The sequence below is a fragment of the Schistosoma haematobium genome, chromosome 4 (genome assembly GCF_000699445.3).
Source record: "Schistosoma haematobium chromosome 4, whole genome shotgun sequence".
Taxonomy (NCBI): domain Eukaryota; kingdom Metazoa; phylum Platyhelminthes; class Trematoda; order Strigeidida; family Schistosomatidae; genus Schistosoma; species Schistosoma haematobium.
This window is the reverse complement of record NC_067199.1, coordinates 39,870,187-39,891,385: the sequence shown is the minus strand read 5'-3', so window position 1 is coordinate 39,891,385 and position 21,199 is coordinate 39,870,187. Positions and strand designations below refer to the sequence as shown.

At 32.6% G+C, this 21,199-nt stretch overlaps 1 protein-coding gene across 1 annotated transcript in view; it reads right to left on the bottom strand.

The window, feature by feature from the left end:
- Positions 1–21,199, bottom strand: part of CDH2_1 (Chromodomain-helicase DNA-binding protein) — a 55,327-nt gene that overhangs the window by 10,114 nt on the left and 24,014 nt on the right. Inside the window, exons 3-7 of the mRNA XM_051208238.1 lie at positions 18,383–19,968; positions 10,022–10,415; positions 7,573–8,544; positions 4,282–4,355; positions 772–946 (exon numbers count right to left, since the gene is read on the bottom strand). Of these exons, the coding sequence (XP_051066984.1) occupies positions 772–946; positions 4,282–4,355; positions 7,573–8,544; positions 10,022–10,415; positions 18,383–19,968 (3,201 nt within the window). The remainder of the gene's footprint in view (positions 1–771; positions 947–4,281; positions 4,356–7,572; positions 8,545–10,021; positions 10,416–18,382; positions 19,969–21,199) is intronic.

Genomic DNA, 21,199 nt, shown 5'->3' with positions numbered 1-21,199 from the left:
TGATATTTAAGTTCTCTTGTGATCATGGATGTGTTTTCCCAATTAATTATTATCATAAAGTTTAAGCTTACGTCCTCAGGACAGCTGTCTCCGACGAATTAACATTAGAAGAATTGAAATCTCATAATGAGTCACTTTGATGACCACACTGCAGAGTCAATCGACAGAACTCGAGTAACACTAGGAATCATATAGTATGCTTTTGCTTAACAATTGAAGGCTGATGAGAAATTGGGACTATTATTAGCGTGCTAGGACGGTCGAGTATAGAAACAACACATTCATGTGCTTACATACCATATCAGAGTCAAGCGGCAAGTAAAAATTTTCAAATGAGGTATGCTATTGAAACAAAATTGGTTATGCCCCTACTTGAAGTCTCTGTCGACATATCATTGTCTTAGTCAGAAAAACAGTTGCATAAACACATGTGATTTATATGTACTATAGTTTGGTTAGTTATTTCAGTATTACTACATATTTCAGTCTTTTTATTCTCATGATGTGTTTGGTATACTTTGGGAACTGAATCAAACGACAGAATACTACACAGTCACTAAATATAACTGATGATTCCAAACAAATCTAGTTTCATTTCAATGAACAGGAATGACCTGATTGAAAATCATATGTTACCAATACAAAGAGCTTGATTTCGTTACATAATGCAACACATAATACAACTCTGCAAGGTGTTGTAACACTTTTATAATAATTTAAATTAGACCTAAATGTATAAGTTCAAAAGATGTCTAAAAAGATAACACTTACCATGTGGATTTTGAAGCATATCAGTTGATAAAGTTATCGATTTCTCTGTAGCGCCAATAGATCTATCATTAATACATGACATTTCATTAGAATTTATTGTAATGTCTGTTGCACTGATCATATTATCTGGGATTGCACGATATAATGATGCAGTGTTTCTTGACAGTTCAACCGGCTATATTTTTCAAAAGAACACAATGAATGAAAATGTTTTTTTTCAGTGAACAGGAAATTAATTTCAATAGTTAAGATCATGAGTCAATTAAAGCTAGACCACCATAGAAAACCTGGAAGCACTGGATGGCCGTTTCGTCCCATTGTGGGACTCCTCAGAAGTGTGCATCAACAATCCCGCTCGTGGTATTCGAACCCAGGGCCTATCAGTCTCGCGAGCGAGATTAATTATTGAAATTAAGCCTTCTGATTGGATAGACATTGTTTAGAATAAAGATTTATAGTACAAGCAGTAAGCTTACTTTTATGATAGCATTAAAGATCAACGAATGATATATATATATATATATATATATATATATATATATACATCGAATTCACTACCTAGAACGTGGTTAATTCAGTAGTTTGCAATAATTCACTACTCAATAAGATCATGGTGTAGTGAAATTATCATTGAATTCACGAAATACCGACAAATCAATATCTAGTAAATCCATTATCAGACATGGACGGTTGAATCATTTCAAAAACTTTTCATATCAGTCCATGTCTTAAAACAACTACAAATTTCGGTTACCATTTAAATAAAAAATGAAGAAGAACTAGGAAAGAATATTATTGTTAATGATTAAAGTCTATAGAAATATTAACCAAACTATCAATTAGTTACCATAGGGAGATTGCTCTTGTGTCATATCATGAACTAATCTTGGCTAAATAACGTAAGTAAAACAAGAAGTATTGAACGATTATTTCGTCCCAGTATAATAGGAGAGATCAAACACATGACTTTCGGTCTCGTGCTCGATCGTTTAACTTTTAGACCATTAACTCAGCATTCGAGTATGTAGTTGTCTGACTTCAATCGGTTTATGACATTATTTAATCTTCTAATGTCATTGTTGTATAACTTCCTCATACTCGATTTGGTTGAACTCCACTACTAATGCTTTCTCATCAGGACGTCTGGGATTATTTAGTTGTTTCAATTAGCACTTTAACATTCCAGTGGTTCTATAAAATGAAAATTAGTTTTTAGTCATGATCGAATTGATGAAAGTGCTATAGATAACGTTGAATGTCGATGGTACTGAAAGAACAACGTTAACTTTGTAAAATTCATCGTTTGAAAATTATCAGTCTTAAATATCCCAGAGAAAACACAAACCTACAAAGTTTATAATCTTAGAAATTTCTCATAACCGTATTTCTGTTTGTGTTATAGAAAGATGAATTAATAAGTGATTATTTATATCAATATACACTTGGATGGTTGATTTGCCTGTAACCGAAAACTTTTAAAGAACAGTTAATAAAAATAATAAACCTGTTATCAACCGATAAAAAAATAAACTAATCCATAATATGTTCTCGAGCGAGACCGATAGGTCATGGGTTCAAATTCTGTGAGGTGGGATCGTGGATGCACACTGCTGAGGAGTCCCACAATGGGACGAAACGGCCATCCAGTCCTTCCAGGTTTTCCATGGTGGTCTAGCTTTATTTGACTCATGATCTCAACTAATAAAATTACTACAATATCCACAAAAACCCCTTCTGATATTATGTATTTATTGAAAATGAATATGTTTGCTCTGATTGTCAGTAAAAAGAATAGTTATTAGCTTAGATACGATAGTGAAGTAATTAAACCTAATAGCTGAACATTTATTCCATAGGAAAGTGAATAACCTGTAGTTCCCATACCCGCCAATCATTTACCTGTTAAACAACTTATTTTTATTCTTGTGTTCATTATTTTATATATAGATGCCGTGGATGTGGATTGCCCCCAAATGCCCTGGTACGGCCGAGAGTGGGGCGAGTCTGCTCTCCCCTCTGGAAATGCTCTCGCATGGCCACGTGTATATAGCCTCTGCCAGGGAAGTCCTGCCCACTGTATTCTCACGGCATTACTGTTGTTTACGAAATTGAGAGGACGAAAAGCGAGTGTCCGGAGCTTTAACCAGGTTAGTGGAAACGGAGAGTCCACCTAGGGGAGTTGGAAAACCCCGATTCAAAACCAGTGGTGCACATGACCTCCAGTATCCTGAATGGACAAATGGCATATGAACCAATTATTGGTCACCGACTACCATCAGACTACATCTCCTGACATTGCTACACTGCCTTATGGATCAGACCTTTAGGTCGAAGGCTCCGGATGTGGCCCCGTAAGTAAACCACCTCCCTCGGTTTGGGCACCCCGGCGGTATCACAGCCCTCACACAAATTAAGTGAGATTTGTGTGGCGCATATGTATTTGGTACCTCCTTGTACCAACATCTATGTGTTAAAATAAATAAATAAATAATAAATCATTATTTTATTTACAGATGCATCATATAAGATGGTGGTTGGAGATAGTCAACAGGAAACTTGGTCGATAGGATTTGATATGCACTAAGAAGGACCTAACATACATGACATTGATCACCACCCACTGATCGACCAACTGTAGATGCATTATATTGTTAGGAGAAAAACTTTTTCTACCGGCCAACTGTCTTATCGTCTGTTATTGATCACATTAACAGTTTTCACTCAGCCATATAGTATAATTGCATATTAACAACCAATAAGATCATTTCATTTATTAATTTAACAATATACATACATCTCTTGACTATAAACTTGTTAGTTCCCGATAAACATAATGAATGGTAATTTTGGGATCCTTTTATGGACCAATGATAAACGTATATGTTTATTGTATAGTTGTCAAATAACTAAACTATTCATATTCATGTTCCTCTTATTATAAGCTTTATTTTGACCTATGAACCATTATTATACGATTTACCATTCTTGAATTATGCCCTGTCTATTAATCACTGCCTCCGACATTCACAGCCACATTTGGCCATATTTTGTACAAATGTTATTTTCTATTTTATGCTACGTTGTGGTCTGTTTGATTGGCATATAAACTTAGTATGTTTGAAATATAGTGATTCATATTGCAGAGGCTGAGATTGGCGTTCTGGACTTAACTGGTGGGCTAGGCGGGAAGCAGGACCAATCAGGACTCTAGGCTGCTCGCACGTGTTTTACGCGTCCTCGATAATTCCCTGCATTTGATTGGCGGCTTTGGGCATAGCAAAACTATAAACTATTAATTCACAACAATGACAAAGTGGATAAAAGTTGATTGCTAGAATATCCATCGTATTGAATCAGATTAGCTTACTACTTTAATAATTCAATTTTGTCGAGTTGAAACAATTTGATCACTCCTAATTATTACATAATACCTATTAGTTAATAATCAACTTGATTCATATTTGAAAATAGAGAAGTTTTCCATAATCATTTAAAAATAATCAAACTTACTGCACATATCGTTTCATTATTGTCTTGATTACTTTTTAAGTTACAACTGTTTGGATTCGATCTAAAAGTACCGTCTAAAATTAATTATCATAAGTAGTTAAGAAAAAAATGTGGTGAGTAGACTTTAGTAAACAATATTTAAATTATTGGTTAGAATAAATAATGTAAGTTATGTAGTTTAGGTGTTTACTGAAAACAATTGAGTTCAATTAGATTTCGTAAATATTAGTTACCATGGCTTCATGGGTATTAGTTGCTGACGTGTGCCAACTAGTACAAAACTTACGTCAAGAATGAGGTCCTATCAGCTACATCCAACACCATAACATCTTAATTTAAGTTGTAGTGGCTGGCTCTATATCGAGCCTACATAGTTTATTCTAGCTTCCGGATAGACCAATCTAGTTACATTTTGACCTTGTTAATTATTCGCTTATCAACCTTGACTGTTTTTATGTAAGCGCATATGTGTGCATTTCTTATCCTGTTCATCACAGTGTCTAACTTTCAATTGAATTTCATTGAAATCATGAACCCACCAATATTAGACCACTATCAAAAACTTGAAACAACTGGACGGTGTTTCATTCTCGTATGGGACTCCTCAAAAGTACGCATCCACGATTGAATACTCAGAATACTGATTTAAGCATTTCAGTCTCGCGAGAACGCTTAAAGACGATATAGATGTTCACTTTCATCAGTGTTATAAAGTATTACTCAAGTTATCGTATCGGACTTAATTCGGTTTTAACAAATTTTATTAACTACAAAATGTTATCTAGTAATCATTCTTATTTATCTTTTTCAAATAATTTTACTTGTGAAAATCTGTGTTCTCATCAATTATTCAATATTAAGGGATTTACGTACAAGTTAATACATGATTTTATAATTATAACCTAATGTTAAATTCTATCAGTAAATAGTTGTTTTTTCTTAAAAAGTATAAGGATGGTAAAGATGGATAGTGGCTAGCAATGAAAGTTAGGATACGCGTTTCGTCCTATTTCGGACTCTTCAGCTTAATGTACCTGCATCTCAGAGTTGATGTTCACTCTGGGACTTGAACCCAGTACCATTCACCTCAAATATCATCACGTTCTCCTATTACACAAGCAAGTGGCTATGAAAACTCAGTAGCTAAATGGATAACTCAACGGCGTTCAAAGCGAACAGTACTGGGTTCGAGTCACTCCCGGAGTGAACATCAATTGTGGAATGAATGTACATCCAGATGAAGAGTTCCAAATAAGACGAAACGCATGTCAAACTGGATTTCACTGTTACCCACTATTCATCTTTGTTTATAATGCTTGTAACTTAAGTCAATTTGTAAAACTAACTGTTTATAAGTTTGTGTCAATTTTTTTTATTTTCTTTCAATTACAATAACAATTACTTTTATGTATAAACAAACTGTTTGTTTTATTTACGATTTGAAAGTTGCCAAGTAATAAATATATGAGTTATGAAAAGAAAGAACTTGGCTATTTGTTTCTTCTTTCTCCCCCCCCCCTCTTTTTTAAAAAGATCTATTTATTAGATATATGCTTGTGTTTATTGATGATTTATTTACTCTCTATGATATAAACAAATCATTGTTGATATCAATGTAAACAAAACAATGAAATGATCCATATGGATGATCTAATAATTCAGTGGATATGTTTATCATTAGTTTTGTCAATGGTTATCTTACTTTGAATGATGAACTTACATGCAGAGCTGATTTGTAAACATATAGAAGTTATGGAAGGATATTACGACAGTCTTTTTGATATTTACTGTCAACCATTTACTAGAAGTTAATGTCTAACATTTTTTTTAAAAAATCATAAGTTAGGCTTGTTCCGGTAGGTTTAAAAAATTCAAATGTAGCTAGTACAATAGAATACCAGGAGTCATTGTAGAATGAACAGAAGATCTCGAAAGATTGTTACATAAGCACAGTTTCTTCTTAAGAGTTAACTCAAGAATGACCATTGAAGTTAAGTTTGACAAAGAGCATAAAGTTAACTATGCTTTGACATTTTTATTACGTTTGCTAAGGAGATCAAAGATTACTTGTTATTTTGTTGTTGATAATGCTAAATATTTACTAATAATCTAAAAGGTATTTGATTTTCTTTCTACTTCAGTCTTTTGGGTGACATTTGGTCTTTTCTAATTAGATATCACTACTTTTAGTACGCTAACTTTCTGTGTGACTAATTTTAAGTTGTCCTACATGAATCATATGCTTTTCTTACACTTCATTTTCTTCTTATGTTAGCGATTGAGCGTTGAAATGTCGTATGTCAACTGTAGTTAGAGAGTCGCCAATAGAACTATGAGTATAGGAATAGATTAGTTTCGTTTTAATACGCAAGTATTTTAGGCCAACCGGAAACCATAATAGCAAATAGTATTATCAAGACATAATAATTATTTAAACCCATACTTAGGTATTCGGAAATAAAATCACCCAAATTTGTTATTCATTTCATACTACTGACCGAATCAGTTTCATCAACTGATTTACTATAGTCGTAAAGTTATTTTTTGGCTATTAGCCAAAAGTCATGGATTCAGAATTCTGAATTGTTGATACCACTTATTAATATACACTATAAACCTTCTTCGGTAAATTTATGCTCAGTTAGTTTGGTTGTAAACATATGAACAGTGATATTTGATTTTGTAAACTTATACGAACAATGAAAATAGAAAATGATCCTCTATTATGTCATCACACTGATATATACATGCCTTACACGGCAATAATTTTAACAAATGTAATTTTACTACTAAAACCTATCTGTTAGTACATAATAATAATAATAAAGGTGATGGTCTAACATCAATCGGTTCATGATCTCAATCAAAAACTTAACAATCTCCGCAACCCCTATACTAGTAATCAAAGTGTGCTCACTAGTGACTAGCCTCGTGAGGGAATTCTCGGAATTCTAGTGAGAAGCCGTGACCAGTGGAGCTAATCCATGTCGGGTAGAGACAGGTATCTACCTCAGTACAACGGAATTCGGTTGCGCAATTTCGTGGATTGATTGATGTTAGACACTATCACCATTGGATGCCGGCTCAGTGGTCCAGTTGGTTAAGCGTTCACGCCCGAGACCGAAGGCCCTGGGTTCGAATCCCCGGAGCGGGATCGTGGATGCGCGCTGCTGAGGAATCCCACAATAGGACGAAACGGCCGTCCAGTGCTTCCAGGTTTCCAATGGTGGTGGTCTAACATCAATCGGCTCATGATCTCAATCAAAAAAGGTTATATCAAATTGAACTCACCTTTCAAGTAGGATTTAGAAGTAGGTACTGGTAATAAAAGTGTTTTCCGCCTAGTCAAATAAATCAATACCATTATAGCGATCAATAAAATAATAAATACGATTATTAAGCAAACTACTGCAACTTCACTGATGACAAAACTATTAGATTGATTATTTCCATGATTATGATTATTATTATTATTAGTTATATAGTTTTCATCATGTCCATTTGGATATTGTTGCATTATACCTGGATGTTTTCTGAATTTTGAATCGGATAACTGTTGGTTACTTGAAGAGTATTGATTTCTAACATTTTTATCATACGGTTGATGATCTAGTGAAGATTTTATATCCCAAATATTTTTAAATTGGGCAAATTTTGGTGGATAACGTTTATTATTACTAACAGAATTTTCTTGTCCATGGAAATTACCATTCGTTTTTCTATTTAAATCAATGTTATTATTGTCATGATTGTTAATATTTGAATTATAATTAACATGACCAGGTAACATTGCTGTATTAGACTGTTTCATGTAACCAATGAATTGTTGATCTACTGAAGAAGATGGATCATTTGATTTTTTATGGTTAGTAACTAAAGATGGATCTAGAGGATTTGTTAAATGTGGTAATCTAACAAGATGTGGAAATTCATTTGGATCAATTACTAACTGTACCCAAATGGGTGAAGCACAACGTTTCGGTAAACCGTGATCACAAGCTTCGAAACGTAGAACATATGTGATAGGATTTATAGGATTTTGATTCAGGTTTGTATTTTGTGATAATGGTTGTATAAAATGATCAGATTTTGAATAGAGATTAGGCGATAAAGACAGAACCCCAGTATCTGAATTTAAAACAAACAAACTATCTGTATTTCCAGCTCCAATTTCATAAGTAATTTTAGCATTTTCATCAATATCAGCATCAGTGGCTTCAATTTGTAGCAATGGTCTAGATTCGGTTAAACTGGAAGCTTCACCTAGAGATATAATGGGGTTAGATTACTGATTAAGGTGTTTAATGAACAGAGTGATATACATAGTTTTCATCACAAACTAATAGAAATTCACAATCTGTTGAAACTAACCTTCAGTATCATTCAGCGTTAAAACATTGAAATTGCCGTTGATTATTTCAATAAATAATTCATCACGAACTGATTTCAGTTTGATAAACTTTTACAACCAGAAAACACTAGATATCTGTTTCGGCGTAGTACGGAACTCTACAGAAGTGTACTAATTCAACTCCATCGGGGACCAAAGTCGTATGCAATGCAGTTACCCACCAATGATATCAGGAGATGGTTGTGTAATACAGTAAAGTTCATTGGACATAAAAACGCAGGCCTTCAGAAGTTAGTTCAGCAATCTAAAGACCAAACGCTCTCTGTAGCGACTGAAAGTCATGTTTTCGATCTCAGATAGGGTCGTAGATGCCTAATACTGAGGAGTACCATGTAGGACGATACAGTTATCCAGTACTTCTTGGTTCTCAACGACTATCTAATCTACTTTGGTTGATTATAGATATCTATGAAATTCAACAATCTCCAAAAACACCAGTATATTCAGTTCAAAATGAAAAATAGTTCACTTTAAGCAACCAATTCAAGGATATTTATTTCCTCAATATGCATTTTTCAACTTTTGTTTAATCTTATTAAATGGTGGTCTAACATCAGTCGACTCATGATCTCAATCAAAACCTTAACAATCTCTACAACCCCATAAAGATAATTTCCATGTACTCCCTAGTGACCAGCTTCGTGAGGGAATCCTAGGAGTTCTGGTGAGAAGCCCTGACCAATGGAGCTAATCCTTATCTGTTGTGAGACAGTTATTGACTGAAGACAATGATGGACGGTCGCATAATATCGTGGACTGGTAAAAGTTAGACATTACCATGGTTGGATATGGGCTCAGTGGTCTACAGGTTATTCGTTCGCACGTTAGATCCAAGACGTCCAGTGCTTCTAGGTTCTCAATGGTGGTCTAACATTGATCCATTCATCATATCAATCTAAACTCAACAATCTCCACAACCTTATTCTGATAAAGTAATATTATCAATAACCATACGTATCACATATTAGCCACTGGATATTTGTTTAATAGTCTAAAAGCTTAAATGCTTTTTGAGAGATCTGATGTTTTTAAATTCGATCCACAATCTGATTATGGATACAAGAAGTTGAATGACTCTTTAGTAGAATGAAACCGTTTTCAATTTCTCGTTAGATTTAAATGATTTTTTGAGTAAGATCCGTTCGTTATGTAAATTGTAAAATATCTGTATTGCAAAATTACATTGGTATGATATGGACTTAACCAGTATAACTCTATCAAGTACTTAAAAAAAAACAACTAAGGAAACGTAACATTAGTTACTATCTAAATGAGATGGAAAAATATCCTTACTTAACTACTTTCATTATTAAAATACATTTGAATTACCTTCACCATTAATGAAATCATTAGTTTTTTCTCTTCTATGAACTAATACAACTGGTATATTTGATTTATCATTATGATTGAATTGTATAGTTTGTTGTATTAAATTATTATCATCGTTATTATTGGCACCTTGATTCATTTGTTTCAATGGATTATTGTCATTGTTATTATGATCATTATGGGAGGCGGGCCAATTAACTTTTAAATGATCATCTTGTTTTGCTTGTAATTCATTTTCTTTTTTATCATTAATTAGTGGATTGATAGAATATGGTTTATGAATATTGTTTGTAAGTTCATTATTCATCGAGTTTAACGTTGATTTTGATTTAGATGATAATGTTGTAGTAGAAATAGCAGGTCTAATAAAAACAGGATCATTGTCATTCTCATCCTTATGGAGATTTCATTTTAGAAAGGAAAAGAAAAAAATGAAAAGAGGGAAAAATTCCAAATAATAAATCAATAAGTACAGTACATCAGTATATGGAACAAAAGATCATTCCATTGATTATCAATCATACTGCAATAATGTAACTGACCTCGTTATACATCATAATAATGAAAGGAGCTTAAATCCCTAACGTAGTGTCAGTTTCGTTGAAGATTAGGAGCAACTGTTTCTTCAGTGCACAGAATTATTACTAAGCAAAATACCTATGGTCGCTTAAGATTTATCGATGAATTATCTCAACAATCCTTCACCAGGTACTATGATATTTATCGTCAGTATTATTTATCCGTGATCCAGATTGTTACTATTTACGGGATCCAATTCAGAAGCATACGTTCCCTATACTCTTGCCCAATCAGTTTTTTAAGTGAAAAGACCGAGAAGCAACTAGGAATCTGTGATTGATAAGGTATATATCTAAGGTAATAAGTCATTGGCGTACATACAATTGTTCCTCTGTTTCAGACAGGGATATGTAGGCCCAAAATTTCCCTATATTTTAATTTTTCCTCCAGCGTTTTGGAATTTAGATAACTTCAGATACACAAAATCAGTAGAAATCGCACTAATATGTAAACCATTCACCCATTAAATGAACTGAAAAATGCCCGAAAATGCGGGATAATGTGTACTTTTTGGACATTGTAAAACGGATGGATAATCTCACACCTTATATAGACATGGTTATAGGAGATTTTCTAATATGAATAAAAAATGAAATAAGTGTTTATAAACTGGCGATAAATTTGAACTAAAACTTAATCAACTAAAACAAGTAGTATGTAGCAGGAATTGGAAGTTGAATGCTTATCAGCAGAAAGTTGAAATAAAGAGAACAGAAAAGAAAATTGAGAACACTAGGAATAACAACGGAATTAGAAGAATGATGGGTAACTGAAGTAAGATCTACGAATAATATATCTAATGTATAACTTTCGTATTTTACAAAGGCACTGAATTTAACTTTGCACAAAAACTGTCTTCGTCGACCACACCACTAATATTAATGCTACCATCATTCGCATACATACAATAAAATAATTATCCACTGATGTCATAAATATCCTGGTTAATTTTGAAGGAAAACTAAACCGTAATAAACACTAACATCCATCTTTTCAATTGATAAATACATGACTGCGCAGCCTACATTTCGTCACTTCCCTATTTTTTTTAACCGTTTCCCCTCAATCCACAAGCATACCCCCATAGTGTTGAACTAGTCAATAAGACGTATATATAGACTTTAATTACAACTTTTTAGTAATGTATTCAATAATTACTTCATTAGGCAAGGTACACACAAGATAAACAAAATTTACAGAATCTTTGGTAAATTATCATTTAGTGCCTTGTTAAGGGGGAGGAAATCTCTTTAGAAAAGTAAAATATCTGTGTTATTAAAACATAAATGAGAATTTATGTTTTATTAATTGCTGTAAAAGCCTCATTTAAGCAATTTTTACACACGTATCTATTAAAGTACATTGGTGTTCGTCAGCAGTGGAATTCAAGACATGTGTGTCGTTCATTTCGGGACTCATCAGAAAAAAACTGATCAAGTTCGTTCTTGAATATGAACAAGAGAATATAACGTACAAGATATTGAACTATGTATTTATTCGTAAGAAGCTAACTCTACTTACAGGTTTTCTAGGTTTACTGCCGGTTCCGAGCCCGTATAGAGTAAGAGGGTTGGGTGTGGGGTTATCAACTCTATCTCGTAAAGAAGAACTTTGCCGAAAAACGAAAATCTTTATAATTTAACATTCATTAGACGAGATACTACTAAGAGTAGTGGATAATATGTGTTGCTTATAATGTTGATATGTAAAAATGGATAGTGGCTAGCAGTGGAATCCAGTTTGACGCGCTTCTCGTCCTATTCGGGACTCGCCAATTGGATGTACCTGCATCTCAGAGTTGATATTCACTTTGAGACTCGAACCCAGTACCGTTTGCTTCAAATTAAGGCAATATCGAGTCCATACGCACAGTATGCACATATGCCAATAAGAGACTGATCAATTGCAGTCTCAAAGATCATCAATGGGAAGATTAAAGTAAAACAATACCAAGTGAATTAATGTTGCTATTTTCTTAAATTATTCATACTGAAATGTATGAGGATCGATATCAATGTCATAGGAAATTTTAGTAGGTATAACACTGTCAATTTACCAGATTATATTTACACAATAATATAAGAGAATATGTTACGGATAAGGTCTTGATGAGGAAAACCATACATTAAATAGATTATTAACACATCTTCCATCAGTTGTCTTTTATAAACTTTATCAATCCTTCATTCCTATTGTCATTAAAAATTACTCACTGTTTCCCATTCTCTTGTCAATATACTTTTGATAACCATTCCAATTCTGACTGTTCCTAGACACTACTTACATTTGTTAACATAAGTAGTATATATCACATATCAGAGATTTTCTTAAATTTTTGTTTAAAGGAATTGGCATCAATTATTCAATCAAAAAAATGAAATAATAATGACGATAGATATTTACTAGAATTTATGAGAATCTTCTAGAAAAAAATCTTTTCACAGATGTTCTATAGTTTATCCATGAATGATGTCATACATTTTGTATTCATTTATCAATTTTATTTATTTTTTTTAAAAATTTGGCGGTTTATTTGAGATTTTGCGTTACATGTTTTATTTAAATAAATAAATATATTTAGTCTGTTTTAATTTTTTTTTATATTATCAACTACATCTGTTCAGTAAACATGATTCACTTTCATGTTGAATGTACATTTACATTTGTTTGTTTGTTTTTAATAGTTAGTTTATAAATGAATCATATCTGTATTGTTATATTTTAAATGAATTATATCTTATAATTGACGTATAATGATGTTGTTGTTGTTTGTTATTTTTTGTGAGTTTGAAGGCCTAATTATGAAGCTTTGATTATCAGTTTAGACAAAAGCGCTCGTGCGCGAGACTGATACGTCCTGAGTTCGAATCCTGTGAGGCAGGGTCGTGGATGCGCACTGATGAGGAGTGCCACAATAGGATAAAACGGCCATCCAGTGCTTTCAGGTTTTCCATGGTGATCTAGTTTCAATCGACTCATGATTTCAATCAAAAACTTAACAATCTCCAAAAACCCTAAACTGATGATCATTTAAAGTTTCCATAATTACAAGACGTTCATAAAACATCAAATGTTTAACCATAATGCATTTCATATCAATATGAAAGAATATGGTAATTCTGCCATACTGAATAAATTAAAGTTTAGTTGATGTATCTACAACAACAAGGAAGCAACAAAAATAAATCATTCCAATGAAGTGAAAGCGAGGAAACATAGATTTATTTAACAAACAAATGAAGAACACTTGGCTAGACAAATATATACATAACTACATAAGAATACAAATAGAATACGTTTAGTTAAGGTCAATTTTACAACTGTACATTCATACATAAGTATACATTGTATACACACTAGCTCATCGTTTCTGAATGGTCAGATATGTGAATCTTTCATCCAGATGATTTTTTGTCATACTTAAAAGCATTTATTATGTCATTAGGGTTCAGTAACTTTAATATAACACTATTCGAGATAATGTATTTTGACTGACTTATCAGAATCCATCGTAAATTATTTATTTTAAGTAAACTTACTGAAACTGAAACCCATAGTTGAAATACGTCGGTTCAAAAATCGATAATTTCTTTATTCGATGATTTAATGATGTCATTCTTCATCCATGCAAGACATATTAATGATAACTAAAGGTATATACTTCCTTACAGATTATCTCTTTATCTGAGTTAGTCAGCCTATTTAGGTATACGTGCTATTCGATCTGAAATAGGTACACACATAGAACACTTTTATATGTCTGTCTAATTATTTATTTTATTTATTTGAATACATAAATATTGGTACAAAGGGGTATTGAATACATATGCGCTACACAAGTCACTTGATTTATATGTGAACTGTGATACTTCCCGGGTACACAAACTGAAGCAGGTGGTTTTCTTAGGGGGTCACATCCCGAGCCTTCGACATAAAGGTCTGATCCATAAGACAGTGGAGCAATGTCAGGAGATTCAGTCTCACGATAGCCGGTGACCAATAATTGGTTCATAGTCCATTTGTTCCTTCAGGATCCTGAATCTCATGTACACTATTGGTTTTGAATAAGGGTTTTCCAACTACCCCGAGTGGACTCTCCGTTTCCACCAACCCGGTTAAAGTGCCGAACATTCGCTTTTCGTTCTCTCAATTTCATAAACAACAGTAATGCCGTGAGAATGCAGTGAGTAGGACTTCCGTGGCAGTGACTGTATACGCGTGACCATGTAAGAGTATTTGGAGAGTGAGAGCTGACTTTTCACACCCTTGGTCGTACTAAAATAATTTCGGATAGATTTGATCAAAATAGTCTCATGAAATAATATTCCTGTGTAAAAGAATTAGTTGATAGATTTATCATAGCGACTGCTTATTTGTTCATTAGTGATTAGCCAGTTGAGTGCATAACTTAATACGTTTGCATAATATTCAAAATTACAGATAATCTGTGTCTTTTGATATTTATTATTGAACAACATAATTTTACCAAAATAACAGAGTTCATTCATTTATCCTTTCTTACAAAATAATAATACTCCATGACAATAGTAATAATAATAATATTAAGATTATTAATCTTCTATATTAATTGATCTTAAGATGTTAATCGAAATAGTACTTACGTCCATAAAATTTGGAACAGAATAAATTTCTTCAGAAATATAATTACATCTTGTTAATATAACTTCCCAACAAGTTTGAAGTCAGCAAAATTCAAAGATTCTTAATGACATGCTAAATATTGTGTTTTAGATGTTTCTTTTTCAAAAGCAAATTGACTTGTCATATATGTTTACAACGGTAGATCACGTGTCTTATTCAAACTACCTGGATTAGACATTACACTCTAGATATTAACACTAGTTTACTACCCTACACTAGATACTGGATCAGGAGATCGCGATAACTAATTATGTGAAATATAAAGTCGTTTAGTTATGCAACCAATGATCAAGAATATGAAAATGACCATAACAAGTGGAATCAAAACAGGATTTTAATAGAATGATGTTTGGGCACAATATGATCTCCCATATTTAATCTAGTTAGTTATATTTGTGTTTGTCTCTCATTCAGTTATGGACTATTTTCACTAGATACATTGTAAAAGAAATAGGTTTCTATGCAATGCACTTCTATTTAAAGTAATCACTCGTAATATTGTCAGAAGGGGTTTTGTGCAGATTGTATTAATTTCAATAGTTGAGACCATGAGTCAATTGAAACTAGACCACCATAAAAAACCTGGAAGCACTGGATGGCCGTTCCGTCCTATTGTGGCACTCCTCATCAATGCGCATCCACGACCCTGCCTCGCAGGATTCGAACCCAGGACGTATCAGTCTCGTGCACGAGCGCTTTTGTCTAAATTGATAATCAAAGCTTCATAATTAGGCCGTCAAACAGTGAACAGTACTGGGTTCGAGCCCCGGGGCGAACGTCAATTCTAGGATGCAGGTGCATCCAGCTGACGAGTTCCAAATAAGATGGGACCCGTATTCTAGATTCCACTGCTAGCCACTATTGATTTTTGCTTAAAAAGCTTATGACTTAAGGCTATATCGAGGTAATCCTCACACGATACACATATGTCAACATGAGACTGATCAATTACAGTCCTAAATAACAATGAGAAGATGCAAGTAAAACAATACCAAGTGAATTTCATACACAGACTATTGAAACTATTACCGATTCAATTCAAATATAATATACAACAACAAAAATAATAATTGATAATAATGAAACACACAGTTCATTAGACATTCTATTGTTTTTCTTTTCCTTTTCGTTTTTTTCTTTTCAATCATTTTATCTTTAATAGAAATAAATTAGATTAAACTGTTAATTATTATTGTAATACTATTAGTATAATTAGTGTTATTCTATTTAATGGATATAAATTCGATATATAGTAATAATGATTTTCTTTTAGTATCTATCTTAGTAACCTACTTATAATAATCACTTCATTATAAGATGGAACAAAGATACAAATTTAATCTTTTGCAATAATCTATCATGTTAACAGCGGTCTACCTAATTCCGTCAGACTGCGAATCCTACAGACGGCTGAAGTAATTGTTATTCGGTTCAGAAAGCCAGAGTTTTACATCCAAAAGAAATATGTTCAACCTTTCCTTTTACTATGGCCAACTAGTTAATATCAGAATGGGTTTTGTGGAGATTTTTAGAAATTTCACTGATTGAAATCATGAGTCAATTGAAGATAGACCACCATGGAAAACCTGGAAGCACTGGACGGCCGTTTCGTCCTAGTATGGGACTCCTCAGCAGTGCGCATCCACGATCCCGCACCCCTCGAGATTCGAACCCAGGACGTATCAGTCTCGCGCCAGGAGCTTAAAGGATCATGTTTAACTCAATATTAAGTATCAGTTAATGGCTTGATATGTTTAATCAAGATCTAATCAAGCTTATATGAGTAAACAGTATGTACTTTCAAGCCAAATAAAAATATTTCAATTCACATCTATGAGTCAAATAGAACTATTACAAATATTTATATATGCAACTATAACCTTGATAATTGATTTTTAGACTAACTTATTATGTCGTTATGCAATCGCAATTGTACGTTTTTATTTTACTCATCAGTCATTGTTTTGTCATTCACAATTTAAAAATTATCATAAATTTAATATTAATATGTTAACTATTTTTATCAAAAATCCACTTTATGTAGAGTAAACATCAACTTTGCGATGCAGGTACATCCAATTGACGAGTCCCAAATAGGACGAAACGCGCGTCAAACCGGATTCCACTGCTAGTCACTATCCATCTTTGCTTAAAAAGCTTGTGACTTAAGGTTATATCGAGGCAATCTGCACAGAATGAACAAATGCCAATAAGAGACTGATCAATTGCAGTCCTAAATAACAATAGGAAGATACATGTAAAACAACACCAAGTAAATTACACTTTATGTGATTTATTATTTTTCACATGTTGTTTATATATATGACAAATATAATCATTGGTTTAGACTTTCGCAATTCTAATCGACAGATTCGGAATGTTAGATTCTTACAAGAGGCCAACAACCATTGGGCAAACAATCAGTGAAATTATTATTTTATATAATTTATATTACATATAGGGTTTAATTAAAGTGGAAACAACTGACCAACCTAACACTTATCACAACAGTACAAATTTACCTTACTAAGGATCTAACCCAGAACAAACAATTCTAGGTAGGAAATACAACAGTCCAGACTTTCCGTGTCACTAACCTCATATATATTTTATTCTATTTAAAATGCCATTCCGCAGCGATTTGAAAGGCTCTCCCGGTCTCCCACATTGTACGAGCATTCCATGTGCCAAAATAAATGGTTGTTATGGTTGTCAGAAGGAGCATCAGCCTCGTAGCTTCCGAAGGAATTCGGCTTTCACCATGCGGTGTCATAACTCTTCTAAATAAAGACCTTCTGACTCCCAGAGCAGAGTTTAAGTGGTTTAAATAATTTTTTCTGGTTAGCGTTTTTTTAGCGGGTTAGCTTTCTACAGGATGGAGTTGCTAACCCCATGCCCAACCCTCTTCCCTTATCAGGCTTGGGGCCAGCGGTAGCCCCAGAGGGGCTTAAGGCGGAGCTCTATTTAAAATACACCTTACTTTTCTTATTCATAACCTTTGTACAAAATATTAGATACTTGAGTATGAAACGAATAATTATTGTGATATATATTTTCATTCATCTAAAAAATAGATGTGTCTGAATACATTAATATAATAAATTCATCCATATTACTTACATCTACAATTACAGTTACTGTAGCTGTTGATGTTTGTGATGTTACAGTAGATGGATTACCATCATAAGCAATAACATTAAATATATAAATATGTTGTTTTTCACGATCTAATGTCATTGATGTTCTTAAATAACCATTTGTAGCATGTAAATTAAATGTTCGACGTATTATTAATGGTGAATCATTTGATATTCTTAATGTAATATATGATAAAGATGATGAAATGAATGGTGTTTTAGATGAAGGAGATATCTTGTTTATATTATTATTATTATTATTATTATTATTATTATTATTATTATTATTATTATTGTATGTCATTGCTTTACTTTCAATATCTAAATCAATTGCCATAATTCGTCCAACTAACCAATAAGCTGGTTTATTCTCTTTTATATGAAATACATAATTATTAACAAAATGTAATTCATTTTGATAATGATTATCAATAATAAAATTTTCATTTTTAAATAAATTATTAAAATATTGTTGTTTATTTTTCATACTACTTATATTATCCTTATTAGTAGTACTAGTATCTGTATGATTAATATTAGATTGATTTGTTAATATAAATAATGGTGGCCAATCATTAACATCTGTAATTTTGATTTCAACTATAGCTGTTCCACTATGTCGAATTGATGTTAATTGATTTGGTTGATCTAAAGCGAATACATTAAAACGAAACATGTCGACATTTTCACCATCAAATTTTTTCAATGCATATAATATACCAGTATGTGAATCAATACGGAATAATTGATCAACTCTGACTAGTTCATGACTATGTTCAATATTATTATTATTATCATTATCATTATTATTATTATTATTTTCATTATGATAAATAAATAAGTTCTTATCTTCTACTCTAGTTTGTTTATTAATCAATAAATAAGCTGAAGGTAGAACTGAACTAACTGATGATCGTATTTCTAAAAAGTACTCATCTAAATAATATTCAACACGTGCATTTTCACCTTGATCATTATCTTCTGCTAGTACACGACCTATTCGATATTCATAACGATCATCCATTCCTTCAGATTTATATTCTTTCCGTTCATCTACAATTTCTTTTATTGTAGATGTTTGATTTGTTAAATAAGTATTACTTGTTTTATCCAATCGATAATATCCTAATGGTTTCAATTGTTTATCACTATTCTCTGGTAGATCAAATCGATATATTGATTTTTGAAATCTTGGCTGTTCATCATTCATATCTAATACACGTAATCGAATAGTTTGTTCATTAAAATTAGACGCTTGATCAATACATTTTATACGTACATAATATAAAGGATTTTTTTCACGATCTGGTTTAGTAATTAAATTTAAAATATAATCATTTTTTGTAGCTGAAATTGATTGTGATGATGATTGTAAATCTAAATGATTATTGATTTCATGATAATTATCATTGTTTTGATGAAATTGATCCAGTGAATTAATTGGCTTCAATGAAAAGTTCACATTGTCTGTTAAAATACAATTAACTTGATCATTTCCATCGAAATCTGGATCACGAACTTGTACATAGGCTAATTGAATAGGAGGTTGAACATTTTCTTTGACAACTCCTAGAGTAATAAAAATCAAGTTGACTGACTAATTATTTGATCTACTTTATATAATTGAAATAATCTGATGCATTAATGTGTTAAGTAATATAAAACAATTGACTTTAACCTTCCATGATTGAATAATAGTATATTTACTATGAAATCAGTATCTGTTGTGACCCTGCCCACCTCAAACGAAAAGAGGGTATTGTGGAAAATTTTGGGTTTAGATGTAATACTCCCCACCTTGTCCCGTTTATTTCAGTCTCAAGCAGTAAGACCTTTAAATTAAAAGCTAATATATTAAGAACTAATCAATAAAAGCCTGTATATAATCTGTCCCGTGTGCTTGAAGGTCACACCCTTAGGTTGTCAAAACCACTCCCAACCTGGTTTCTTTTTCACGTACTTCAAGAAGTATCCTACAATTGTTTGGGTAACTTAGATGTGACAACTTTCCTCATACATGTAACGGCATTCAAGATCAATTTATTTATCAGCAAGTGTCGTATTTACATGAATATCAAATGAACGAGGTATACACTACAGATAAGTCTGAAACATACAGCAAAAACTAATGAATTTACTCTGTTTTTTGGGTATAAATTAAAAACTAATAAAAGGTAGTAATTTTTTCTTCGAATTTGATTTGAATAATACATAAATAAACGGATGCACACTGCTGAGGAGTCCCACAATAGGACGTAATAGCCGTCCAGTGCTTCCAGGTTTTCCATGGTGGTCTTACTTCAATTGAATCATGATCTCAATCATTAAAATCACTATAATATTCACAAAAATCCCTTCTGATATGAATTAACATTTGCTCTTTAGTGACTGGCTTCAAAAGGTATTTCATGGAGTTCTAGTGATAAGCGATAACCAGTGGAGTTCAGCTGGGTCAGTTGTGAGATAGTAACTCACTGATGAAAAAGGTGCATGTGTCTCTCAATTTCGTGGATTAGTTGAATTTAGATATTAACATGGTTGGACATCGGCCGGCTCAGTGGTCTAGTGACTAAGCGCTTGCGTGCGATACTGATAGGCCCTGTGTTAGAATCTCGCGAGGTAGGATCGTGAATGCGCACTGTTGAGTAGTCCCACAATAGAATGAAATGGCCGTCTAGTGCTTTCAGGTTTTCCATGGTGATCTTGTTTCAATTGACTCATAACCTCGACGATTAAATTAAATTATTAATTATTGAAAAGAAAAATGTTTTTTTCCCTAAATAATGTATAAATATAAATG